The sequence below is a fragment of the Pseudophryne corroboree genome, chromosome 8 (assembly GCF_028390025.1).
Source record: "Pseudophryne corroboree isolate aPseCor3 chromosome 8, aPseCor3.hap2, whole genome shotgun sequence".
NCBI classification, from domain to species: domain Eukaryota; kingdom Metazoa; phylum Chordata; class Amphibia; order Anura; family Myobatrachidae; genus Pseudophryne; species Pseudophryne corroboree.
In genome coordinates this window covers 78,172,706-78,200,613 of record NC_086451.1, presented here as the reverse complement: position 1 = coordinate 78,200,613, position 27,908 = coordinate 78,172,706, and the positions used below count along the sequence as shown (strand labels likewise).

The 27,908-nt window shown below is 48.7% G+C and overlaps 1 protein-coding gene across 1 annotated transcript in view; it reads left to right on the top strand.

The window, feature by feature from the left end:
* EXOSC2 (exosome component 2) overlaps positions 1–27,908 on the top strand; it is an 80,007-nt gene that overhangs the window by 25,144 nt on the left and 26,955 nt on the right. Inside the window, exon 4 of the mRNA XM_063936711.1 lies at positions 8,609–8,698. Within this exon, the coding sequence (XP_063792781.1) occupies positions 8,609–8,698 (90 nt within the window). The remainder of the gene's footprint in view (positions 1–8,608; positions 8,699–27,908) is intronic.

Genomic DNA, 27,908 nt, shown 5'->3' with positions numbered 1-27,908 from the left:
CGGAACCCAGTGGTTTAACTGCAGACTGGTGTCGTGTCTTTCTTTCCCTGCTAAGGTTTAAAGTGTATTAGTATCGCATTGCATTGCTGTATAAGGTTTAAAGTGTATTCATTGGGTGTGTACGCGCTGTGTGTACTTTGTACCGTCAGCGCGGCGTTTGTACGCAAAGTCCGTACGCAGTACGGGACTTTTTACGCTAATAGCGTAAAAGTACGTAGAGTGTGTATTAAGTATAGCGGCCGCAGCGGCTCCATGGTAAAGTGTATTTTTATATTTCTGCAGCGGGGTACACTGGGATTCCACAGGGTATAACATCGGGGTGTAGAGTTGGATCTTGATCCGAGGCACCAACAGGCTAAAGCTTTGACTGTTCCCAGGATGCACTGCACCGCCTCCTCTATAGCCCCACCTCCAGGCACTGGAGCTCAATTTGTAAGTTGGTCACTAACAGAGGGTGATAAGCTATGCAACCCTGAAAAGAGCTTTTCTAGAAGACTTCAAGGGCTGCAGCACAAGCACTAGTTGCAGTATATGTCATGTTTACATTCTGTGCTGTAGCTCCATCACCTCCCTCAGCGGCTCTGTATACTCCCACGCCCTGGTTCCCGGGTACTTACAGCGGAGGCGCTCCGGTCATCAGGCACACATCACCGCTGCTGCTCTCCTGGATTGCGTGGCCGCACTTCAGGGAGGAGGTAAGAGGGTCCCCCAGTTGGGACCCGCCGGTAAATCGCAATCCACTGGCATGGACACTGTGGCCGTACAGGGACCCCACTATATCCACCAGGGCAGGGAGCACAGGTTGGATTTACAAAAATCCGTTTGTTATAGGCTCCATAGTACCCGGTGGTGAAGTCCAGCAGAGGGGATAAGGTGCTGACCTGTAGACCCTCCCCCAGCTCCAGGTGCCATCTACAGCAGATGTTCCTGCCCTGGAGCTGCATTTCTCTCTCGCTTCCTCACTTCCTGTCAGCGTTTGGGCGCCATTTCACATAGCTGCGCTGATCCTGGGACTGCTGGGCACTGTCTCCTCTGTAAAGCCGCCTGCCTCATCAGCGCTGTGCATTTACAGGACACCTAAGTATTTTACATGTCGTTTAGACAGAGTTATTTAAGAACAAGTGCATAACTAGAGGAATATTTAGTACAGGTATTCTGTGATATACATCCAGTGTTTACTGTGCATTGTTATATCTGTATACATACATTTCTATATGTAGTATTACTAGTCCAGTGCAGTTTTATTGGTTATATGTAATAATTTCGGCATTGTACCTGTGACTGTGTGTGGTTTCTATTCTGTGTATCACACATATTACTGTCACTATATTCTGTACCCCGGGGGCTAAGTGCGTCAGGGTCTCATATACCATATAGTGTTCCACAGGATACTGTTTTGACTGAGTTCCAGCTGAGGGTTCAAGTACTGGGTGCCCTGCACCTTCCAGACAGTCTGCAGAACCTGTGGCTAATCAAGACCCACCTTGGGCTACTTTTTCAAATATGCTGACTACGCTTGTAACACGACTTACGCCCCCTGTGGGACCTCCTGTGCCATTACATCCACATATTGTCCCTGTAGTTAATCTGTCATGGGCAGATACTCTGTCAACCCAATTACAGCAATTAAAGAGGTTGAACCTCCTACTACGTCTAAGAAATCTAATAAGCTTAAACGTCAGAAGGTTGCTAAAGTAGTTTTACCTCATTCTGACCTCTTAATTGACATACACCAGGAAGCCTGGTCATCTCCAGGAAAGACATTTTCCCTGTCTAATAGGATGTTGGCTCGTTATCCTATCCCTGCGGAGTTGAGTAACAAGTGGGAAACTCCACCGCCGGTGGACTCTCATGTCGCCCGTCTAGTGGTGTCTTCTTCTCTGCCTGTCACCACTGTCACTTCACTGAGGGAACCGACGAATAAGCATGGAGGGATGCCTGAAGTCTATCTACACTACTTGCCGGGTGCTGTACATAGACACACTAGCAGCCTCTTGGGCTGCAAAAGTTATTGAAGCATGGGTTCAGGCAGTTGAGGATGAGCTAGCTCCTAAATTTTTCTGACACTGCCAGACAATATCTGTCGTATATTACCACAGCCTCTCACTATATTCAGGAGGCAGCATCTGATGCCGGTGTAATGGCGGCCAAGGCATCTACTACGTCTATCCTGGCTTGCCGGATTTTGTGGTTAAGGTCCAAAAAAAAGCTTGGAGGTGCTCCCTTTTTAGGGGGACATACTATTTGGGGAGGATCTGAACAAGATCGTGACTGACTTGGCAACAGCCAAGACTGCATCTCTCCAGAGTACCAATCCTTGTGCTCCGAAGGCTAAGAGTACCACTTTTCGTTCCTTTTGACCTCCAGGTAAAGCAAAGGTCCAGGCGTATCCAAGACAGGCTCGTACTTCCAAAACCACCAAGCCCAAGTCTAAGCAATCTTGGGCAGAAGTCAGCCTCCCACCCTGGGGTCCCCCAGGGGGAGGCCCGCCCCGTCATGCTGCAGGCTTGTCCTGTTTGGAAGCAGGCTGACGTGGGGGGCCTCCCCCTGGGGGACCTCAGGGTGGGAGGCTGACTTCTGCAGTTCGCCCAGGCCTGATTAAGGACCACTTCGGATGCCTGGGTGTGGGAAGTTGGTCTCTCACGGGTACGCAATCTCTTTCATGAGACGCCACCTTCAACGGTTCTGCTCGACGGTTATCCCTTTGGATCCGCTGAAAGCACAAACTCTACACTTGGTTGTACAATCTCTCCTAGATACTGGAGTTATTGTGCTGGTACCTCTGTCTCAGAGAGATAGGGGTTACTATTCGACCCTATTTCTAGTCCCGAAACCAAATGGGTCCTCCAGGCCTATACTCAACCTAAAATCTTTGAACAGATTTGTGAGGGTATCCAAATTCCGTATGGAAACTCTGCGCTCTATTGTACTGGCTATGGAGCCCAAGGCCTATATGGTATCCCTGGACATACAGGATGCTTAGCTGCACATACCTATTGCCATGTCGCATCAGCAATATCTGCAACCTACATTATCAATTCCAGTCCTTGTCTTTCAGACTGACCACGGCTCCTCTGATCTTTAACAAGGTCATGGCAGTCATGACTGCTCTTCTCCGCCGTCAGGGTGTCAGGATCATGCCATATCTGGACGACTTGCTGATCCTGGCAAACTCCCCATAGGTCCTCCTCAGTCATCTGGAACTGACGGTCCAATACCTACAAGCCCACGGGTGGCTCATCAACTGGAAGAAGTGTTCGCTGGTTCCTGCTCAGAGCATGGTGCACCTGGAGGCATTGCTGGGGACACACAACCAACGATTGTTCTTGTCTCCAGAGGAAGTCCTGAAACTTTAGGACAGGATCAGATATTTCCTCTCTCGCCAGAGAGTGTCAATACACTCGGCGATGCAAGTACTAGGCCTCATGCATTCCACATGGTAGAGTGCGCTCAATTTCATTCCCGTCCTCTGCAACGATTACGGTAATCCTTTCCAAGTGGAACGGCCTGCCTCACTGGATCAGGTCTCAAATGATCTCCTTAACTCCGGAGGTTCGTCTGTCACTGAGCTGGTGGCTACAGGACCAACAGTTGAGCTGGGGCCATCCCTTCTGGATCTCCAACTGGGTCTTCCTGACAGACGCCAGTCTTGCGGGGTTGGGGCGCGGTGTTGGAGCAACACTCTCCAGGTTCGGACCAAAGAGGAATCTCTCCTCCCGATAAACATTCTGGAATTGCGGGTAGTGTTCAATGCATTGACACTGGCCCTGCCTCTGGTACAGAACAGGCCTGTTCAAGTACAATCAGACAACGCCACCACGGTGGAATACATAAATCATCAAGGCAGTACTCGAAGTCGCATGGCAATGATGGAAGTGTCAAAGATTCTCCAATGGCCAGCCATATCGGCAGTGTTCATTCCGGGAGTCCTCAACTGGGAAGCGGACTTCCTCAGTCGTCAGGACGTACACGCCAGAGAGTGGAGTCTTCATCCCAAAGTCTTTCAACTCCTAGTGGACAAGTGGGGTCTACCAGATGTAGACCTGATGGCATCTCGACACAATCACAAGGTTCCGGTTTTTGGAGCAAGGACAAGGGATCCTTAAGCGGTGTTCGTGGATGCACTAGCAATTCCATGGAACTTTCGGCTGCCATACGTGTTCCCTCCAGTGTCACTCCTGCCCAGGGTACTACGGACGTTCAAGCAAGAAGGAGGTGTACTACTTCTAGTCGCTCCACTGTGGCTCAGACGGCATTGGTTCTCAGACCTGCCGGGGTCTCTCGATAGAGCGTCCTCTTCTACTTCCTCAACACTCAGACCTCCTTGTTCAGGGCCCTTGTGTGTACCCGAACCTGGCCAGACTGGCTTTGATGGCGTGGCTCTTGAAGCATCACTCATGAGAGCAAAAGGCTTTTCTGAGGCGGTCATTCAAACTATGTTGAAGGCCCGTAAACCAGCTTCGGCTCGGATTTTATTACAGGGTCTGGAATTCTTACTTCACTTGGTGTGCTGCTAAGAATTATGATGCATATACTTTCAAAACTTCAAGACTTTTGGCTATTCTCCAGAGAGGCCTAGACTTGGGCCTTCGTCTGGCATCCCTCAAGGTTCATATATCTGCCTTGTCGGTGTGGTTTCAGAGGATAATTGTGTTTCTTCCTGGCATTCACACTTTCACTCAGGGTGTTCTACGGATTCAGCCTCCCTATGTCTCTCCTGTGACTCCATGGGATTTATCTGTTGTATTGAATGCCCTCCAAGAGTCTCCATTTGAACCTCTTGAGTCTGTGGACCTTAAATGCCTTACGCTTAAGGTCGTTTTTCTGTTGGATATTGCCACTGCTAGGAGGGTGTCGGACTTAGCCGCTTTATTCTGTCGTCCGCCCTTTCTGATTTTTCACCGTGACCGGGCTGTTCTTCGAACTCGCCCTGGTTATTTGCCTAAGGTGGTGTCATCTTTTCAACTTAACCAGGAGATTGTGGTTCCGGCCTTTACCTCTACTGGTCTGTCCTCCAAAGAAAAATCTTTGGATGTGGTACGGGCTCTCCGTGTCTATGTAGAGGACTGCCTTCATCAGGAGGTCTGATTCTCTTTTTGTACTTTTTTGGTTTTCACAAACGTGTCTGGCCTGAGAATAAGCAGACCTTGGCCTGATGGATTAGAATGGTGATTGCACAAGCCTATACGTAGGCTGGGCTCCCAGCTCCTGCTGCTATCAAAGCCCATTCTACTCTGTCTGTAGGACCCTCTTGGGCAGCCCGCCGTGGCGCGTCCGCAGAACAATTGTGCAAGGTCGGCTACGTGGTCCTCAGTGAACACGTTCATAAGGTTCTATGCCTTTGATGCTTCCGCCTCCCATGATGCTTCCTTTGGACGCCGGGTTCTTGTGCCTGCATGAGGAACTGCTTTAGGACATTCCCGATGTTATTCCCTGTGGAATCCTAGTGTACCTCACTGCAGAAAAGGAGATTTATGGTAGACTTACGATAGTTAAATCTCTTTCTGCGAGGATTCCACAGGGCACCCACCCTGACGCACTTAGCTTCTTTGGGTTTGTATGGCATTAGCCGCTGGTACCTTCTCCTGTCGTGAGAATGTGGTTCTATGTGGCTATCCTCTACCTCTATTTTACCTGCTACTGCATTGGACTGGTTAACGAAACTGAGCTCCAGTGCCTGGAGGCGGGGCTATAGAGGAGGCAGTGCAGTGCATCTTGGGAACAGTCAAAGCTTTAGCCCAGGGCTGGCCAAACCAGTCCTCGAGATCTACCAACAGTTCACATTTTCCAGACCACCTAGCTGGTGCACAGGTGTAGTCATTACTAATTAAGATGTGCTGCATTCATTCCTATCTGACAATTCTACAGATCTCCAGGAGGCCTGGAAAACATGAACTGTTGGTAGATCTCGAGGACCGGTTTGGCCAGCCCTGCTTTAGCCTGTTGGTGCCTCGGATCAAGATCCAACTCTACACCCCGATATTATTTCCTGTGGAATCCAGTGTACCTCGCAGAAAGACATTTTAGTCTACCATAAATCAATTTGTCTGTCTGTGTCTGTGTCTATCTATCTGTCTGTCTATCTATCTATCTATCTATCTATCTATCTATCTATCTATCTATCTATCTATCTATCTATCTATCTATCTATCTATCTATCTATCCTGAAGTCTGATTTAAAGGCTTTGAAATGTTGCTCACTATATGCTGCTTGAGTCTATGTTATTTATAGCCTGGAGTACCGCACCTTCCGCTCTGTATATACTGGGCTTCTTACATGTGGACTGCTGTAATATATACTGGGCCACTTACACATAGACTGCTGTAATATACACTGGGCCACTTACACATGGACTGCTGTAGTATATACTGGGCTACCTACACATGGACTGCTGTAATATATGCAAGGCCACTTACACATGGACTGCTGTAATGTATACTGGGCCACTTACACACTGATCACTGTAATATTTATATATCTGGCTTATCTGTGGACTGCTCTAATATATACTGAGCTACTTACAGGTACTGCTGTATTAAATAGCTAGGCTGCTTATATGTGGACTGCTGTAATGTATGCCTGGGCCGCTTACATGTGGACTGCTGCAATATTTGTGAATCTGGACATTTTACACGTGGGCTGCTGTAATATATACTGGGCCACTTAAACATAGACTGCTGTAATATATACTGGGCTACCTACACAAGGGCTGCTGTAATATATACTGGGCCACTTACACGTGGACTGCTGTAATGTATACTGGGCCACTTACACGTGGACTGCTGTAATGTATACTGGGCCACTTACACGTGGACTGCTGTAATGTATACTGGGCCACTTACACGTGGACTGCTGTAATGTATACTGGGCCACTTACACGTGGACTGCTGTAATGTATACTGGGCCACTTACACGTGGACTGCTGTAATGTATACTGGGCCACTTACACGTGGACTGCTGTAATGTATAGTGGGCCACTTACACGTGGACTGCTGTAATGTATAGTGGGCCACTTACACGTGGACTGCTGTAATGTATAGTGGGCCACTTACACGTGGACTGCTGTAATGTATACTGGGCCACTTACACGTGGACTGCTGTAATGTATACTGGGCCACTTACACGTGGACTGCTGTAATGTATACTGGGCCACTTACACATGGACTGCTGTAATGTATACTGGGCCACTTACACATGGACTGCTGTAATGTATACTGGGCCACTTATACGTGGACTGCTGTAATGTGTACTGCGCTACCTACACATAGACTGCTGTAATATACACTGGGCCACTTACACATGGACTGCTGTAATGTATACTGGGCTACCTACACATGGACTGCTGTAATGTATACTGGGCCACTTACACACTGATCACTGTAATATTTATATATCTGGCTTATCTGTGGACTGCTCTAATATATACTGAGCTACTTACAGGTACTGCTGTATTATATAGCTGGGCTGCTTATATGTGGACTGCTGTAATATATGCCTGGGCCGCTTACATGTGGACTGCTGCAATATTTGTGAATCTGGTCATTTTACACGTGGGCTGCTGTAATATATACTGGGCTACGTACACGTGGGCAGCTGTAATATTTATCTGGGCCGCTGTAATATTTATATATCTTTTTACCCGTGGATTGTTGTAATATATACTGGTCATCTTAGCAGTGGACTGCTGTAATATATTTCTAGGCTGCTTACATGTGGACTCCTGTATTATATACAGGGTTACTTACACGTGAACCACTGTAATATTTCTGGACCGCTTGCATGTGGACTGATGTAATATTTACATATCTAGGCCATTTACATGTGGGCTGCTGTAATATATTTCTGGGCTGCTTACATGTGAACTGATTTAATATTTAAATATTTGGCCATTTAAATGTGGACTGCTGTAATTTATACTAGGCTTCCTACAGGCTGACTGCTGTTATACTTGTCTGGGCTGCTTACACGTGACTGCTGTAATATATATCTGGGCTTCTTACACGTGGACTGCTGTAATACTTCTCTGGGCTGCTTACACGTGACTGCTGTAATATATATCTGGGCTTCTTACACGTGACTGCTGTAATATATATCTGAGCTTCTTACACGTGACTGCTGTAATATATATCTGGGCTTCTTACACGTGACTGCTGTAATATATATCTGGGCTGCTTACACGTGACTGTGTAATATATATCTGGGCTGCTTACACGTGACTGCTGTAATATATATCTGGGCTTCTTACACGTGACTGCTGTAATATATATCTGGGCTGCTTACACGTGACTGCTGTAATATATATCTGGGCTTCTTACACGTGACTGCTGTAATATATATCTGAGCTTCTTACACGTGACTGCTGTAATATATATCTGGGCTGCTTACACGTGACTGCTGTAATATATATCTGGGCTGCTTACACGTGACTGCTGTAATATATATCTGAGCTTCTTACACGTGGACTGTTGTAATATACTGTGTGTGTGTGATATATATATATATATATATTATACTGGGCTTCTCACATGTGGACTGCTGTAATAGTTATGTATATGGCGCGTTTTCCCATGGACTGCTGTAATATATATCTGTGCTTGGCTCCCGCAGGTACAGCAGAGACGGTGGAAAGTGGACACTAACTCACGTTTAGACTCTCTTTTGCTGCTTTCATCTGTGAACCTGCCGGGTGGGGAGTTGGTGAGTTATGAAAACGTCATTGTAGTAAATTTCTGTTTTGCCTGTATGTAGCTCTGAACTGCCTATTTCCAAAATGTACTACGACTGACCTGTTTCTTATGAATGTTTTGTTGGATATTATTGGTAAAAGATATCCCTTTTTGTTAATCTTCTTCTCTGGGTTCTTGGATATAAATACAATTGGTCAAAATTTGGTAACTCGAATGCCAACGGGACCTGGCTCCTGTAGCATTGCCCCAACTCCAGAACTATCTGCAAACATTAGGCTTGGTCCAGTTCTCTTTAATATCTTTGTTGGTGACATTGCAGATGGTATTGAAGGGAAGATATGCCTTTTTGCAGATGATACAAAGATATGCAACAGGGTAGACACACCGGGAGGGGTCAAACAAATGATTGATGACCCAGGTAGGCTTGAGAAATGGTCAAGAACGTGGCAACTACAGTTTAATGCTAAAAAATGCAAAATCATGCACTTGGGTCTCAAAAACCCAAAGGCTAAGTATAGTATCAAGGGTACTATAATGGAAACTACTGAGGAGGAAAGAGATTTAGGAGTCACTATTTCAAGTGACTTGAAGGCAGGAAAGCAATGCAACAAAGCAATGAGAAAGGCAAGTCAGATGCTTGGTTGCATAGGGAGAGGAATCAGTAGCAGGAAAAAAGAAGTGATAATGCCACTGTATAGGTCATTGGTAAGGCCCCATCTGGAATACTGTGTCCAGTTCTGGAGACCCTATCTCCAGAAGGATATAAATACATTAGAGAGTGTACAAAGAAGGGCAACTAAAATGGTGCATGGCCTACATCACAAAACTTACCCGGAAAGGCTAAAAGATCTTAACATGTATAGTTTGGAGGAGAGAAGGGAAAGGGGAGACATGATAGAAACTTTCAAATATATAAAGGGTCTTAACAAAGTTCAGGAGGGAAACATTCTTCAAAGGAAAAGAAGTATTAGAACTCGAGGGCATACATTGAGACTGGAGGGGGGGAGGTTCAGGGGAAATTTAAGGAAAAACTACTTCACAGAAAGGGTAGTGGATAAGTGGAATAGCCTCCCATCAAAGGTGGTAGAGGCTAAGACTGTAGGGCAATTTAAACATGCTTGGGACAGGCATATGAATATCCTTACAAAGAATCAAGATTAAAAAAGGGTTGAGATTGCCTAAAGGATAAAATAAAAAAGGGACAGACTAGATGGGCCAAGTGGTTCTTATCTGCCGTCAAATTCTATGTTTCTATGTTTCTATGTTTCCTAGCTTGTAGTACTTTCTACATACTTTGGGGCTGATTCAAGTTTTTTTTTTCTTTTTCGTGGCCGCCACTAGATGGCGTCTGACTGCAGCAGTTCAATTTTTCTGCCGTTCGGGTGCCAAGCAGCTGTGGAGGACACATTTTTTCTTGCAGCCTCCTGAGTGTGAGGAGTTAATGGGTGCAAAGGCGGCACTTTGGAGCATTTAGGCTGCTAAACCCTGTCTGTAAACATTAGTTGAATAGTCACAATTGTTTGGTCATCTAAACAGTCCCGTTTAGACAGGATTTTTAGACGCCCAAAACAATTGAATCAAAGTTTTTGACTGACTTAAGGTGGGTACACACTGGTAGATATATCTGCCGATCAATTGATCGGCAGATATATCTATGGACGGATCGGGCAGTGTGTTGAGCATACACACTGCCCGATCCATCGGGGACTGACGTCATGAACTGGGCCCAGTTCAGCTGTCAATCACCGCTGGCTGCCGCAGCATGTGTACGACCGCCCGTACACACACAGCGACGCGCCAATATATCGGTAAATATATTGGCCGTCGGCTGTGCTGTGGGGCCGATGCGATACGTCTGTGAACGTTGAAGTTCACAGACATATCGCTCGTACACATTGGCCGACGGACCCGCGATATATCAGCCGTTCAAGAGAACGGCTGATATATCGGCCAGTGTGTACCCGCCATTATTCTCCTATAGATATCTGCCTGGAACTTGGGGTTCCAGTAATAACGTAGCACACTCTAATATTGTACTTGGGTAATGGGGAGGTGATAGAAACATGCTAGCAGTGGCTGGTATAATGTGTTAAGGAAACGCCTTTATGTGTGGGGAACTATTCAAATAACCGAAAAATGTGTGGTGGAAGTGTCCGATTTAACCTTAGCGTGGGTGTGATTAACAGGACACTGCTGTATAGTCTAATCGGGTATAACTCGTAGTCAGATTGCTGAATTGTGTTAAGTAGCGCATAGTTGTAGGTGGTTAAAAGTTTTCATTGCAATCATTGTATCTTTTTCTCTGATGGAATCAAAAGATTAGAAATTGAACATTCACTCAGTAATTACTCGTCCGTAACAGAGAAAGCTGTCAGTCTCTCAAGGTTTCGCTGCTAGTTGTTTTATTGCATATAGGTGGTCATTCCGAGTTGTTCGCTCGCTAGTAGTTTTTAGCAGCTGTGCAAACGCTAAGCTGCCTCCCACTGGGAGTGTATTTTAGCTTAGCAGAAGTGTGAACGAAAGAATCGCAGAGCGGCGGCAACATTTTTTTGTGCAGTTTTAGAGTAGGTCAGTACCTACTCAGCGCTTGCGATGACTTCAGACTGTACAGTTCCTGTTTTGACGTCACAAACACGCCCTGCGTTTGCCCAGCCACGCCTGCGTTTTTCCTTGCATGCCTGCGTTTTTTCGAACACTCCCTGAAAACGGTCAGTTGACACCCAGAAACGCCCACTTCATGTCAATCACTCTGCGGCCAGCAGTGCGACTGAAAAGCTTCGCTAGACCTTGTGTGAAACTACATCGATCGTTGTAATAGTACTTAGCGCGTGCGCATTACGCTGCATGCGCAGAAGTGCCGTTTTCTCTGGCTGGGTCCACAGGATAACATTGGGATATTGTCGAGCGACAGCGAAAAATGGCACCAACACGGTCACAAGCTTTCTGGCCTCCCAGGATGCATTGGGGCCTTCACCATATAGTTCCGCCCACTGACTCAGTCAAATCAGTTTTTTGCTTGGTGCGGCAGGAAGCCGCATGGTCACAGGGCTGCTGAGAAAGCCGCCTCAAGCTTTTATTATTTTATTTTTTATAGACTTAGTATATTTCTCATACGTCCTAGAGGATGCTGGGGACTCCGTAAGTACCATGAGGTATAGACGGATCCGCAGGAGCTTGGGCACACTATAAAGACTTAAACTGGGTGTGGACTAGCTCCTCCCTCTATGCCCCTCCTCCAGACCTCAGTTAGACTTTGTGCCCAGGAGTGATGGGTCACACACTAGGGGAGCTCTCCTGAGTTTCTCTGAAAGACTTATGTTAGGTTTGTTATTTTCAGGCAGACCTGCTGTGGCTACAGGCTCCCTGCATCGTGGGAGTGAGGGGAGAGAAGCAGGACCTACTTCTTCTTAGTTCAAGGGCTCTGCTTCTCGGCTACTGGACACCATTAGCTCCAGAGGGTTCGATCACTTGGTGCGCCTAGCTGCTTGTTCCCGGAGCCACGCCGTCACCCCCCTCACAGAAGCCAGAAGAAAGAAGTCTGGTGAGTATTAGAAGAACAGAAGACTTCAGTGACTGCAGAAGACTTCAGTAACGGAGGTACAGCAGTCGCGCTGCGCTCCATGCTCCCACACAACGGCACTCACAGGGTGCAGGGCGCTGGGGGGGGGGGGGGGAGCGCCCTGGGCAGCAGGTTACTGTTGTTTTAATTAGACTGGCTTTGAAAACGTGTTCGGTGCCGGGGGCACCGGGTCTCATTCCCCCGCCAGCATGGTAGAGCGCGCTACGCGCCATTGACCCCCCGCCGCCGGCGTCCACGGGTGCAGGGCGCTGGGGGGGGGGGGGGGGGAGAGCCCTGAGCAGCAAATTACAGGGTTTTTTTTGCGGGCAAAAGGGTTTTGTGTTGGCGCTGTCGGGGGCTCCGTGTCCCGGACCCCCGCCAGCGCGTGTTAGCGCACTGCGCGCCTTTTCTCCCCCGCCGCGGGCTCCCACGGGTGCAGGGCGCTGGGGGGGGGAGGAGCGCCCTGAGCAGCATATTGCATTTATTTTTTGTGTTGCGGGCAAACGGTTATGTTGGCGCTGCCGGGGGCTCCGTGTCCCGGACCCCCGCCAGCGCGTGTTAGCGCACTGCGCGCCTTCTCTCCCCCGCCGCTGGCTCCCACGGGTGCAAGTCGCTGGGGGAGGGGGGGAGCGCCCTGAGCAGCATATTAATTTTTTTTTGTGTGGTGCGGGCAAACGGTTATGCTGGCGCTGCCGGGGGCTCCGTGTCCCGGACCCCCGCCAGCGCGTGTTAGCGCACTGCACGCCTTTTCTCCCCCGATGCCGGCTTCCGGGGGGGGGGCGCCCTGGGCAGCGTATATAATATGTTGTTAGGAGCCCCCGGCGCGCACGCAATACCGCCAGTCATAGCGGCGGTCCCGCGCCGGTGCTCCCACACACCCACATTTTACCTGGGTGCAGGGCGCAGGGGGGGCACCCTGAACGGCAGTTTTAGATAGTATATAGTGTATCTACACTATATACGAGGCCAGCCAGTATATTGATGATAAGGGGCTGGAGAGCGCCGGGAAGGGGCGGAGCTTAGCCTTCTCAGAGGAGTCAGCGCCATTTTCTTCAAAGATCCGCGCCAGGACTTGCTGTATAGTAAAATGGAGGGGGGGCACAGTGTTTTTAATGCTATAAGGGTGTCATATAGCATTAAGTTTGATAATGGACGCATATTCCTTGTTGTAATAAATAATTTCACTATTTCCCTGTTTACCCACTATCGGTTGGTCGACATATGTCGGCAGGTGTGAGGGCTTTGTCACGAGCTGCTGTGGGGTTAACTGTCGGCTTCGCCGGTGCATGGCGATACTTGATTCGGGAAATTAAGTATTAGCAGATTGGTGTTTGTGTGCTTAAAACATTAAACACGATAGGGAAGATACAGTCGTTTGTGGATGCCCTGTCGGCATCAACGGTATTTCCTGGGTAAAAAAATTATCAGGCTGTTATTGCCTGGTACCTGTATATATATGTATATTTATAGGTATATGTGGGGGGAGTGTTATCAAAATTGTTTTGTATGCTTCCCTCAGACCCCTCGGGGTTCCAAGATTATTATTATTATTTTTGCCCGCTTACTATTCCCGGCGGTCAACATTTACTATGTTTCTGTCGAACATAATGTTCTTGGTAGATCCAAATCGGGGGCATATCGGTACATGGTCATACACGTTAACAACACATTACCGTCACTAGGGACCTGATAGGTCTGGACAATCCACTTGCGTATAGGTTATATCTATATGTGTGTATATGTAGATATATGTTTATATATACATGGTTACGATTTATGTGTTTTATTGTGTATTACATGATGTATATCCATGAATGCTGAAATAATGGTATTCTTATCATGTGCTGGTCGCTCTGTTGATTAAGCTCTAGATTGGCCGTGCCGAGTTGGTTCGATCCTCTCAAGGAGTCCGAATATTATTCTCTTCACAACGCGGAGAGAAATTTATGACCGTCAACTCCTGGTCGACGCAGAGCCCGGTCGCAAAGGATCATACACAGGCAGCTAAGTGAAATTTTATTTCTATACTTTGACCTTATTTGCACTGTATACACTTGAGGGAGTGTTGTAGTCGGGTAGGCATCCGATAGAATTATCCTACCCAGAGTGGGTAGGCTTACCTATGTTTATTCTTCCTTGTAACATTACAGCAGGCTGCCACGTGACAGCAGGAGGTGTGACCGGAAAAATGCGGAGGATGTCTCCGGGAGATGCTGGTGGGAGGTATACAGCTGTTTGGTGTGGCCTCTGTTCAGTCACTCTCGGCGGTTTCCACTGGTAAGTCTAACTTCGTGAGTTAGCCTCCTTCACACCGGTTGGTGACGCATTCTTTTGTGGGATGCAGTCGTTTTAACCGGTTCGATACCGTTCGTTATCCCTTTTCTGTGCAGACAGTGGAAGGTGGAAAGGTAAGCGTTCTGCAGCCTTGTTAGGTTCGCAGAAGTGGATGTCGTTTTCTGTTTCCACTACATCCACCACTTGTCGCTGAGTCTATCTGGCTGGTCCCCACTGCAGTGACCACTTGTCTACTAAATTTCAGTTAGTCCAGGAATAGACTAGGACCTGTGAGTTATTTATAGAAGTCAAAGGGGGAACATTCTGAGTTACGGTGGTTTCCCCTTACTGTTTTTTCTAATAGAGCTTGCCTTTCCCCTCTGGAAGGGGAGGTAATGCACGACGCCATACAGAGGTGCGTCAGGTTCAGGACATTGTCTGGTTGTCCCTGTATAAAGGTGCAAATCGTTGTTTCTCTCTGACTGTTCTTCGGCACAGGGATTGGCTGTTGTTCCCAACGACGCAGATGTCAAAAGTGGGTTTCAGGGTAGATACTGACCGGTTAAGGTTCGGTGTTTTTTTCCTGTGGAAAGAGGTCTGAGGATCCAGAGTTGGATCGGCTTTGAGGTGACACCTCATCAATATGCTCCGTTAATAAGACAGATGGGGGCGGCCTAAGAGGCCTTTTTCGGTGAGCAGGTCTAATACCAGAGTGGTTTTCATAGGACCAGTTGGAAATGCGGTCCGGGTCTCACCTGCGCATGAACCGGAATATATTCCAAATGGCCAGGACATCGCTCCTGTGGTGTCTGCTCGGTTCTTTTCTTCTAGAGCAATGACGGTTAGGGATCCAGATTTATATCCTGGTGTCCGTGCATACGGATCTCCGAAGCTGGGGAGCAGTCCGTTGCAAGGGACGTATTTCCAGAGGATTAGGTCAAGTTGGGAAACTTGTCTGCTGTAAGCTTTTTTGAATTAAGAGCTATTTTAGACGAACGTATTCTTCGTGTTCTGCCCGTGTTAGTTCTGCCAGACGACTTGTCAGCAGTGGCGTAAGTAAGCCGCTATGGTGGAACAAGGGGCAAAGCGGCAATGGCGGAAGATGCACAGTTTGCAGTTGAGTGGGCAGTCTGGTAAACGCTATATTGGCAGTCTTCGTTCCGGAGGTAAACGACGGAGACATAGATTTCATCTGCTGACCCGATATCCAGCCGGGAAAAATTCAGTCATCATCGAGAAGCTTTCCCAGACGTGACAAGTCTTTGAGGAGTGTCAAAATTGGACATGTTGGCGTCTTGCCTCAACGAGGGGCCTAAAGGAGATGATCAAAGGTTACGGTGATCCTCTTGAATCCGTTCTAGCCAGCGGGGGTTGGCTATCCAGTTTTTCATGGTTTACTCATAGAAGATTACTGCCCTCTTCCTCTGCGTGAGGTAATGTTACAACAAGATCAGGGCGTGTATCAGGACTTACCGCGGCTGCGTCTGATGGCAGGGCGGTTGAATGCCATCTCCTAAGCCGAACGGGTGTTCCCAGGGAAGTCGTTTCCTTAATTCTTCAGGCTAGGAAAGAACTAACGGCAAAGTGTTACTACCGTAGTTGGTGTAATTATGTGTCTCGGTGTGTATCCAGGAAGGCTCCTATGGAGGACTTTCAGCTAGGTTGTGCTTATCCATATGTTACAAGCCGGTGTGGAGGCAAGCCTAATAAGTTTCTTTACAAAATTTCTCTCTTGGTACGTGGTCAGGCTATTGGCTTTGACGTCCACAAGGCGGGTGTCGGAAGTGGTGGTTGTGTCTCACAAGAGCCTTGTTTGATCTTTCAGGTGGATAGAGAGGAATTGAGTACTCGGTTGGTAGGTCTACCAAGAGTGGTTTCTGGGTTTCGCTGAAATCGGCCTATTTTGATGCTGGTGGTTACTTAGTCTTTAGCTGATTCAAATTCCCTCGATCTGGCCAGGGATTTGAGTATGTAGGTCGTCAATTTGGCTCAGTTTGGAGAAACAGAGGCTCTGTTTGTCTGGTATGTTCCCAGCATGGTTTGGGAGACTGCGTTATGCAGTCTGTTACACGCTGAATCTGTGAGGCGGTTTGGCATGTTCGTTCTACGGCTGAATTGCCGTCACCGAAGTAGGTGGAGGATCATTCTTTTGGGAAGATGGGTTTTTCTTGGGCGGATGCCCGAGGAGTCTCGGCGGTTCAACTTTGCCGAGCGGATTCTTGGTCGGGATCAAACGCTTTTGCTATGCTCTACAAGTTTGATACCCTGGCTAATGAGGACCTCATGTTTGCTCAATCGGTGCTGCAGAGTCACCCGCACTCTCCCGCCCGTTTTGGAGCCTTGGTATAATCCCCATGGTCCTTACGGAGTCCCCAGCATCCTCTAGGACGTATGAGAAAATAGGATATTAGTACCTACCGGTAAATCCTTTTCTCATAGTCCGTAGAGGATGCTGGGCGCCCGTCCCAGTGCGTACTGTGTCTGCAGTTATTGTTTTTGGTTACACTCTAGTGGTGTTTCTTCTCGGTCAGACTGTTGCGGACCTTGTTCATGCCATGGCATGCGGTGTCTTATTATTAGGTTGTGTTACATATTCTCTCAGCATGTGGCTGTGTATTTTTCATGCCGTAGGCTGGTTTTCTATTGAATGCCGCGTTCTGCGGTGTGTTTGTGGTGTGAGCTGGTATGGCACTCACCGTGTTTATAAATTCTTTCCTCGAAATGTCCATCTCTCCAGGGCACAGTTTTCTAACTGAGGTCTGGAGGAGGGGCATAGAGGGAGGTGCTAGTCCACACCCAGTTTAAGTCTTTATAGTGTGCCCAAGCTCCTGCGGATCCGTCTATACCCCATGGTCCTTACGGAGTCCCCAGCATCCTCTACGGACTAAGAGAAAAGGATTTACCGGTAGGTACTAAAATCCTATTTTTTTTGAGCGACTTCTCTTAACAGCGTCTTAAACGCATACTAGAAAGAGTCGCTCCAACAACTCCCCACCGGGTCGCAACAACGCTTACCTTCGGGTATTGGTGCTGTCTCGACGGGTGTCTGTGTCAGATGTTCTAGCAGGTCCAGCAGACGTAACCAGGCTGTGGCCGGAGCATGGGGAGACGGTGAGTCTATGGACTTCCTCTTACTAGAGGGGTCAGGACACAGCTACACTGATTTGGTGGAGACTACAAACAGTGTGTTGATGCGCCGAATATCTCGAGTGTGACAGCGCTACGCTCTGGGGATCATAGGCGCCAGGACTAGGTAGAGGCCGCGATCCTGGGTGTTTAAGTCAACAGGGGGATTCAGACGCTTTCCTGGCCGCCCCTCCTCCGAGTTCATGGCCAGTTTCCACGCGTCTCTCGTTTCATGAACTGAATGACCTCACTTCCGGTTCAGACGCTACCACCAGGGTACTCGGTCGCAGATTAGACGCTGCGGTTGTGTACACTATAAATCCCACCCAGACCGAGTCGCAGGCTTTAGCGTCTGCATACACTTGGAAGATGCTCAGCGTCCGTGTCCGCCAGTGAGCGATTGTGTCCGTTATCAATTATCAAGTGCGGTAGTGTATATCAGTAGCGTCTGAATTCACTCAGCGTCTTACGAGCGTATTTGCTTGGATATGGAAGTGTGGTGAGTCTCCCTGTATCCCGCTCTCCGGAGGCAGGGTATACAGTACTAAAAATTCTCTCTACTTCTAAGTATGTATTGTTAATTTTTAGTACCTATTGCATATGAGACCTGTATATTATTGTGTTTTTTGCATGTTATGTTGAAAAAAAGAACCAGTTAAAAAACAGAAGTACAATTTTCCTACTTAGGTATAAGTTGTTATGGAGGTTGTATTCTCATATGGCAATGTCTAATGCTTTAACATGTGACTGACTGCTAGTATGTGTGCTGACTTTTCTGTGTAATGTCAGTCCTGTTCTGACCCTCAAATCGGGTGCACTGTGGTCAGATTGATCTCACCTCTATATACTGACATATAGGGTGATTTTCAGTCACAAATTGTGTAGTCAATAACAGATTAATACCATGTCTGTGAGCGGCAAAAGTGATGAGGAGAATTTATCAAGCACTCCTACAACCCTAACATGCTTATCTTGTAAGTCAGGGGCAATTGATATGAATCAATTGGTCACTTATGAGGGTTTGTGTGCAAATTGTTTCGCTTTTCAGCGAAGTAAAAAACAGGAGTTGGTTCAGCCACCAACAGAGCCACCATGGAATATGTTCGCAAAGACTCTATCTTCAATAGCGGACAGGTTAACTCCGGTAGCACCACCTCAAGGGTTAGGTTACACTATGAACCCATACATGCAGCTCCCTTCCTATGGTTTGGTTCCAGTAGCCTCTACAAGCAACCAAGGGACAGGTAAGACTAAAGCAGATACGTCTGTGTGGCAGACTACACAAGATGATACATCGGATGATGATACAATAGATTCAAATACTCTGTATGATGATCAGTCACAGAGCTTTAGTTCAGAAGATGTAGCTGAACTTATTAATGCTGTGAAGGCTGTTCTCTCGTTGGAAGAGCCAGCCAAGACAGTGTTAAAAGCTAAAGCACCTGTATTTAAACTATCAAAATCAGTGAAAGCTGAATTCCTAGCGTCAGATGAGCTGACGGAAATGATGGATGAGTCTTGGGCAGCGCTCAGTAAAAAGTATAAGATTCCTAAAAGATGGGATTCTTATTATCCATTTCCAGCTGTGGATTGTTTGAAAAGAGAAGTTCCTCCAAAAGTAGATGCACATGTTCTGCGACTCGTGCATAAATCTGCTTTACCACTGTCATCTACCTCACTAAATGATGTCACAGACAGAAGGGTAGAGAGCCTTTTGAAAAATATATTTTCTCTAGTAGGAGCAGTGGTAAGACCTGTTATGGCTTCGGCCTGGGTAGCAAAGGCAATGGGCGAATGGATAGAGGAACTAGAGAATGACATCCCTTCTGCTACTAGGGAGCAAGAGGATCGTTTTTGCCGTTTAAGACAATCTGCCCAGTATTTGGAAGAAGCAGCAATTGATGTAGGTACAGTTGCTTCTAAAGCTTCAGCCTTGACAGTAGTCGCTCGCAGAGCAGTTTGGCTACGGACCTGGAAGGCAGACGCGGAGTCCAAGAAAGAATTGGAAGCATTGCCTTTTGTCGGTAATATATTATTTGGAAAACCTTTATCGGATATCCTAGAATCAGAGGCTGAATCGAAAAAGGTCAGATTTCCGGCTGCTTATAATCCTAAATCCAAGGGTTTAAAATTTCGCTCATTTAGTTGGCAAAGTAAAGCGAAAGCTAAAGAGGAGCCTAAGCAACCCCAGTTTAAATCCAGGGGTAGGAAGCAGTGGGCTAGCAAAAAGCCAGCTTCCAAGCCTGAACAGAAACCGTCAGCCTGAAGAGACGGGCCTCCGCCTGGAGGATTCCAGGGTTGGGGGCCGACTCCTCCTTCGTTTTGCACACATATGGCAACAGTCAACAGCAGATGCTTGCAGAAGGTAGTATCTCAGGGGTATGGATTTCCATTCAAGAGGCAGCCTCCTCAAAGATTTTTTTTGCACCAGCCCGTCTCGTATAGAGTCGAAGGCCAATGCCCTGCAAGAAGCAGTCCAAAAATTACTGCAGTCAGGTGTGATTGTCCCAGTACCTCCATCACAAAGGGGACAGGGGTTTTACTCCAATCTATTTCTAATCCAGAAACCAAATGGGTCATATCGACCAATTCTCAATCTGAAAATGTTGAACAAATATATATGGATCCCGAAGTTCCACATGGAGACGTTACGCTCCATAATGTTGGCTATGGAACCGGGAGATTACATGGTATCTCTGGATGTACGGGATGCTTACCTACATGTGCCTATAGCACTGTCGCATCAGTGTTACCTCAGGTTTGCTATCCTCCAGCAACATTTTCAGTTCCAAGCTCTGCCTTTCGGGCTAGCTACAGCACGCAGGGTGTTGACCAAGATCATGGTGGTTATGGCAGCTTGTCTGCGCAAACGGGATAAGAATATTCCCATACCTAGACGACCTGTTAATCTTAGCACAGTCGCAAGATTTACTGTTGAGCCATCTTCAACAGACGATAGTTTGTTTACAGAGACACGGGTGGCTCATAAATTGGGAAAAGTTGTCCCTGAATCCGTCACAGCGGATGGTTCATTTGGGGGCCGTATTGGATTCAGACCTACAGAAAGTTCTCCTACCAGTGAAAAAGATAGTCAAGGTGCAGGTCATGGCTCAGGAAGCGTTGCACGCCCAGACAATGTCAGTCCATGCAGCAATGCGACTGTTGGGTCTGATGGTATCAACCTTCGATATGGCGGAATATGCGCAATTCCATTCCAGACCGTTGCAGCACCTTATTCTGACCAAATGGAACGGAAATCATCAGACAATAAAAAAGCAGATGATAAAGTTTCCAGTAAGTGTAAAAAGGTCTCTAGCGTGGTGGCTACAGACAGACCATTTAGACAAGTGGAGACCCTTTTGGATAAAAGAGTGGCAAGTCCTGACAACAGATGCCAGCCTGCAGGGCTGGGGGGCGGTACTCGGAAGCCTATGGTTCCAGGGAAAATGGACCGCAAGGGAAAGTCGCCTGCCAATAAATCTGTTCGAAATAAGGGCCGTTTACTTGGCTCTAGTTCAGGCAAAGGACAGTCTGCAGGGAAGACCAGTCCAGATTCGCTCAGACAATGCGACGGCAGTAGCATACCTCAATCATCAAGGAGGTACTCACAGCAGGAGACTGATGGAGGAGGTAACTCCCATTCTAAGATGGGCAGAACTCCATCTCCCAGCATTGTCAGCAGTATTTGTCCCGGGTGTACTAAACTGGGGAGCGGATTTTCTCAGTCGACACCATTCAGGAAACCGAATGGGCACTACACCCAGAAGTGTTTCAGACACTGGTGAACAGATGGGTCTACCAGAGATAGACCTTATGGCGTCTCGTCTAAACAACAAAGTTCCAAGGTACGGATCAAGAACAAGGGACCCAGGAGCGGTCCTTGTAGACGCCCTGTCAGTAGAATGGAGGTTTCAGCTGGCGTATCTGTTCCCTCCAATATCTCTGTTACCCAGAGTAGTGAGAAAGATAAAGCAAACAAAAGGAGCAATGATTCTAATAGCTCCAGCTTGGCCAAGAAGGCATTGGTACACAGATCTGTTGAGAATGTCCATGGAAGCGCCGATACTGCTCCCTCAACGTCCAGATCTGCTAATGCAGGGTCCTTGTTGCCACAGTCATCTGGATCGCCTGTCTTTGACGGCGTGGCTGTTGAAACCTCTATCTTAGAGGCTAAAGGATTTTCAAAACAAGTAATCCAAACTATGCTTAGAGCAAGAAAGCCTTCTTCGGCCCGTGTGTATCATAGAATATGTCAAGCTTATATTCATTGGTGTACTGGAAAAAATTTCAATCCGAGATCCTTTAAAGTGTCCAGGATTTTGGATTTCCTTCAGGCAGGTTTGGATAAAGGGTTGAATGTTGCTTCCTTGAGGGTTCAAGTATCAGTGTTAACTATATGGTTTCAGCAAAAGATTGCTGATTTACAGGATGTACGTACGTTTTTTCAAGGAGTAGTACATATTCAACCTCCATTTGTTCCTCCTGCAGCTCTCTGGGATTTGAATTTAGTTCTTAACTTTCTCCAGGGTCCTCTGTTTGAACCACTTGAGAGAGCAGATCTTAAGTGGTTAACGGTTAAAGTTCTTTTTTTACTGGCAATGGCGTCAGCCAGAAGAGTTGCATTATCATGTAAGTCTCCTTTCCTAAGTTTCTTTTCCAGACAGAGCAGTTCTCAGAACGAGATCTAGTTATCTTCCAAAGGTGGTATCAAAGTTTCACCTGAATGAAGAGATTGTAGTCCCAGCTTTTCAGGTATCGGGACTTTCTGCGGGAGAAGCGTCGCTGGACGTGGTCTGGGCTTTAAGAATCTACATAGATCGTACTAGTGCCATCAGGAAAACAGATTCTCTCTTCATCCTCTACGGATTTCAAAGAAGAGGCTGGCCTGCTAGTAAACAGACGCTGGCGAGATGGCTTTGAATGGTAATATCAGAAGCTTATTCTCATGCAGATCTCCCTATTCCGGTTAATGTCTCTGCACACTCTACACATAAGGTAGGTCCTTCTTTTAGCAGCACAACAGGGTACTTCAGCAGAACAGATATGTAGGGCAGCCACATGGTCTTCAATAAACACATTTATTAGACATTATGCCTTGGATACTTTTGCCTCTCATGACGCAGACTTTGGGCGAAAGATCCTCCTGTGCATTCAGGAGCGTCCCCACCACTAAAATGGCTTTGGGAATCCCAATGTTATCCTGTGGATAATCCTGTGGACCCAGCCATAGAAATATACGTTATGGTAAGAACTTACCGTTGATCACGTGATTTCTCTTATGTCCACAGGTATCCACAGGGATCCCACCCTGACGCATCTGATTTGAGGATCTAGACAATCACCAAAACCTCTTCCTTCTTGTATGGAAGGGTGTGCATGTGTGTTCTTATAGCCTAAACAGGTCTCTGCCTGATGTTCCTGCCTAAAATCGTTGTGGAAAGAACTGATTTCACTGAGTCAGTGGGCGGGACTATATGGTGAAGGCCGCAATGCATCCTGGGAGGCCAGAAAGCTCGTGACCGTGTTGGTGCCATTTTTCGCTGTCGCTCGACAATATCCCAATGTTATCCTGTGGATACCTGTGGACATAAGAGAAATCACGTTATCAACGGTAAGTTCTTACCATAACGTATATCTTTTGCCTCATCGCTGCACAGCGAACTAATGCAGCTAGCGATCAACTCGGAATGATCACCATAGTTTGAAAGTTGAATATGTTATTGAAATGTAAGTTTTATATGTCTTTAGAATTGTATATACTTCACAGAACGCCTTCACATTACTTCATATGCAACCTGGCTTTGTATTCTACCTGGATGAACTGTGCAGTTGAGAGCCTTTGGTGGGCCAGGCAGCATCCTCACTTATAACTGGTGCTGTGGACTTTAGTGGCACCTTACAGATAAACAGGGGTGATCATGCAAGACTCAAGGGTGGGCACAGTGCTGTTTCAGTGGTACAAGCCTTGGCGGATAGTGCTGGTTTCAGTGGTGCAGCTCATGGTTGGATGGGCACAATGCTAGTTTCAGTGGGGCAGCTTTTGAGAAGGAGCACAATGCCAGCTTCGGCGGCGGTTTGGGTTTGATATGATAATGGTTGAGGTGGGTACAGTCATAGTCAGTGGGGCAGCACTTGGGGGAGTATGGGTTTGGTCTTCAGAGAGGCAGCTCATGGTGGAGTGCAGTGCTGGTTTCAGTGGAGCGGCTGTTGGTTGGGGCTCAGTGCTGGTTTCGGTGGTGCGGCTATTGATTGGGGTAATGTGCTGATTTTCAGTGTGGCTTTGATGGTGCTCTCTCTCTCTCTCGTGTGTGTGTATGTATGTATATGTGTATGTATGTGTGTGTGTGTGTGTGTGTGTGTATATATATATATATCTCCTATATAATAGCCCAGATCTGTGACTTTGTGCCTCATTTGCTAACTCTGGGCGGAGTCACAACACTGGGCGGAGTTAGTCAAATGAGTCACAAATCTGGGCAAATCTAGGAGCAGAAGCAGATGGTATGGGCATGGCACAGGGAGGGGTGTATACCTCCCAGCTTTCTTCAGGCAGACAGGGGTGCATACCTCCCAGCTTTCTTCAGGCAGAAGGAGGGACACATGCGCGACAAAAGGGGGCGTGGTCAACAAAAGGGGGCGTGGCTTCACGGAGGACCCGCGATCGCGAGCAACGCCCAGTTTTCATCAGTGAGGGGGCATGCCCAGCGCTCTGTGAGCTGCTGGCATGCCCCCAGGGGCGGATTATGAGTCTGGGGGGCCCAGGGCACTTGAGACAGGGGGGTCCTATCTCATTGCTGTGCCTGTTGTGGGTTTGGAGGCGTGGCCTAACTGTGCCCATGTGGCCACGCCCCTTTATGCAAATTCGAGGAATTGTTTTGTTTTTTTAAATGGGATTTTGGCCCCTCAACTAGGGGTAAATCCAGAGGGGGTGGTCGCTCCCCCCTACACACCCGCACAGGCAGAAGAAAGCAGGGAGGCTTCTGCCTCCCTGCAACACCACAGACCTGCCTACACGTAGCAGCGTGTGCTGACTGTAGCACAATGCTGCTGCTGTTGCTGGCAGGACGGGGGAGCTTCAGAGCTGGGACAGAGCTACTCCAGCCAGGGGGGCCCTAAAACTGTGGGGCCCGCGGTACGTACCCCCTGGGCCCCCCCTTAATCCGCTCTGCTGCTGGACCCCCCCTTAATCCGTACCCCCTGATGCCCCCTCTCCCTCTGTCTCCACAAAATAGACGCTGTGCGCATGCGCGCAGCATCTATTCACCGCTGGAGCTTCCCAACTGCCCCCCCCCCCCTTCCCCCACCGCGGGACACTGTGGCCCGCGGGTGGGACAACGGAACAGACCAAAAAAAATGGGACTGTCCCGCGAAAATCAGGACAGTTGGGAGGTATGGGGTTGTGTGAGGGGGTATGCCGTACCAACAGACGGGCACCGGCTCACTGTGTGCTTGACCCCCCACATCAGCAAACTCAGCAGGGTCTCTCTGGCACAGAGGAGCGTCACTTTCTGGCACACTCCACGCTTCTTAGCTGCAGTTTTGTGTGGCACCTGTCGCTGTGGAGCTTCCGTACTGCCTCTGTTATCTCCAGCCCCGGCAACCCCACCGCTAGCTGCAGCGCTGCTGCCCGCAGTGAGGTGCGCCCAGCTCCTTCACACACTTTAGCCGGCGGGCAGCGCTGCAGAAGTCCGCGCTGCTTGCAGGCTCCGACTCCCTCCAGCCGCAGCGTCTCCTGGGGGCTAACCAGTCACTCCCAGTCTCCCCTTACCACAGTGCCCGGCAGCTGCGCGAGGTCCGCGGTGTGTGACTGAGGAGTGGGGGGGGGGGAGGAATGCGGAGGGGCAGAGGAAGCAGGACTCCAGCCTGAGAGAGTCAGCCGCAGATCCCAACAGGTTGGAGTGGAACAGCAGCAGCTGTGACTCCGGTAAGACACATCTGTCTGTCACCACTGTTTTGTACCCTAATACCAATCTCTCCCGTTCCCTGTGTTCTGTCATGTCCCTGTCACCCCTGGCCTTGCCCTGTCACCCCTGGCCTTGCCCTGTCACCCCTGGCCTTGCCCTGTCACCCCTGGCCTTGCCCTGTCACCCCTGGCCTTGCCCTGTCACCCCTGGCCTTGCCCTGTCACCCCTGGCCTTGCCCTGTCACCCCTGGCCTGGCCCTGTCACCCCTGGCCTGGTCCTGTCACCCCTGGCCTGGCCCTGTCACCCTTATCCTGGCCCTGTCACCCCTGTGCTTGCCCTGTCAACCCTATCCTGGCCCTGTCACCCCTGTCCTGGTCCTGCTGCCCCTACCCTGGCCCTGTCACCCCTATCCTGTCCCTGTTGCCCCTGTCCTTGCCCCGTCACTCCTGTCCTTGTCCCATCACCCCTGTTCTGACCATGTCACCCCTGTCCTGGCCCCGTCACCCCTGTTCTGACCCTGTCACGCCTGTCCTGGCCCTGTTACTGCATACCCTCCAACTACCTTTTTGGCAGGTACAGTACCCGCAGCGCCTCCAGACCCCTCCCCAATGCACCACACCTCTGCACCTTCCCCTCCACCACATGCGGCACTCCACCCCTCCCCCACACGCTGTGCCTCCAGACCCCCTACACCACCCGCGGCTCCCACTCCCCCGCCCCTCCACCACCCACAGCACCTCCAGACCCCCTGTCTCCCCCCCCATATATGTCTTCCCCCCCCCCACACACCTGCCCCCCTCCACCCGCAGCATCTGCAGACACCCTCCTCCATCCCCGGTCCCCTCCCTCACCCACCCCTCTCCCACCCATGGCACCCCCGCACCTGCCCCTCCACCACCTGCAGCGCCTCCGGACCCCCTTCCCCATCTGCCGCACCACCCGCACCTGCCCCTCCCCCACCCACGGCGCCTTCCAGACTCCCTGCTCCACCCCCGGCACCCCCGCCCCTTCCCATCCCACAGCACCTCTGGAACCCTTCACCCATCCGCAACATCCCCGCACTTGCCCCTCCCCCACCCATGGCACCCCTGCCCCTTCCCCACCTGCAGTGCCTCCGGACCCCTCCCCCATCTGCAGCCCCCACTCCTCTGCCCCTTCCCCACCCGCAGCACCTCCCGACCCTTCCCCATCCGGGCCCCCCTTGCATCCGCCCCCCCTCCACCCACAGCATCTACTACAGACACCCTCCCCCATCCGCAGACCCCCCCGCACCCGCTACATTCTGTACATCGTGCCCTGCAGGTGCTGTTCACGCCGTCACAATGGGCTGCGCCTCCTTCACCATCGCACGTCCTTTCATTGTGCAATATTTAACCACTAACAAAGGAATGCAGGTGATACTCTATATAATACAAATATTGAACCCCAGATAGGCATGCAAGGGTTAAGGTGGCGTAGCCCCTTGCGACGGTGTGAAGAGCGCCCGTAGGGCGCGATGAAGCACCTAGTGTATATGTGTGTGTGTGTATATATATATATATATATATATATATATATATATATATATATAAAGACAATTGTACCGGCACTCACTTACTGTCCAGGAACACGTACTGCTCAGGTGCCATCCATGAGACCAAATTGACTCAAATAATACACAATCCAATTGGCGGCACTCCCAAGGCTTAATGTTATGAAATAAACAGACGAACTGCGTCTCAGTGTCCAACGTTTCAGTCTGACGACTTTTATCAAGAACATGTGAGAAAGTGATAAAACATACCTTAAATAGTGTGCTCCATGCGGTACCCCCTCTAGCGCTTCCGGACGCGACCTGTCTCAACCGGATGACGTCACATGGCACGCTCCCATTCTCCGTCCTCGCGTCCCCGGACTCGCGATACTCGAATGACGAGAACACGTCACGTTACACGTCGGCGGGTGGAACGCAGCGCCTGTTCTGCTCTCCGGTCGTCAATGGCGCTCCGTGCGGTTGCTAAGGGGACCTGTCAATGGAGCAAAAAATGTACAGGCCAAGCAATGATAAAACGTGATATACAAAACAAAAACAGTGCACGTATCTTGTAATACAAATGTACATCCTAATCATAAACTGAGCTCATGATGATATATATTATTAAGACCACATAATGTGGATGAAAAAAACAGGAAAGTAATACTGATGAGGCAGAATGCCAGTGAGTAAATGTGTGTGACAAAATATGTATCAAAAGAGTATCATTAAAAAGGTAGTGCATGGCACTACCTGGGGCAGTGCAATTATGCTAACGTCAAATGGGATGAATAAAGAATAATACTGTGTAAATAACTGTAAATCTACTACAAAAAGCTGCTGC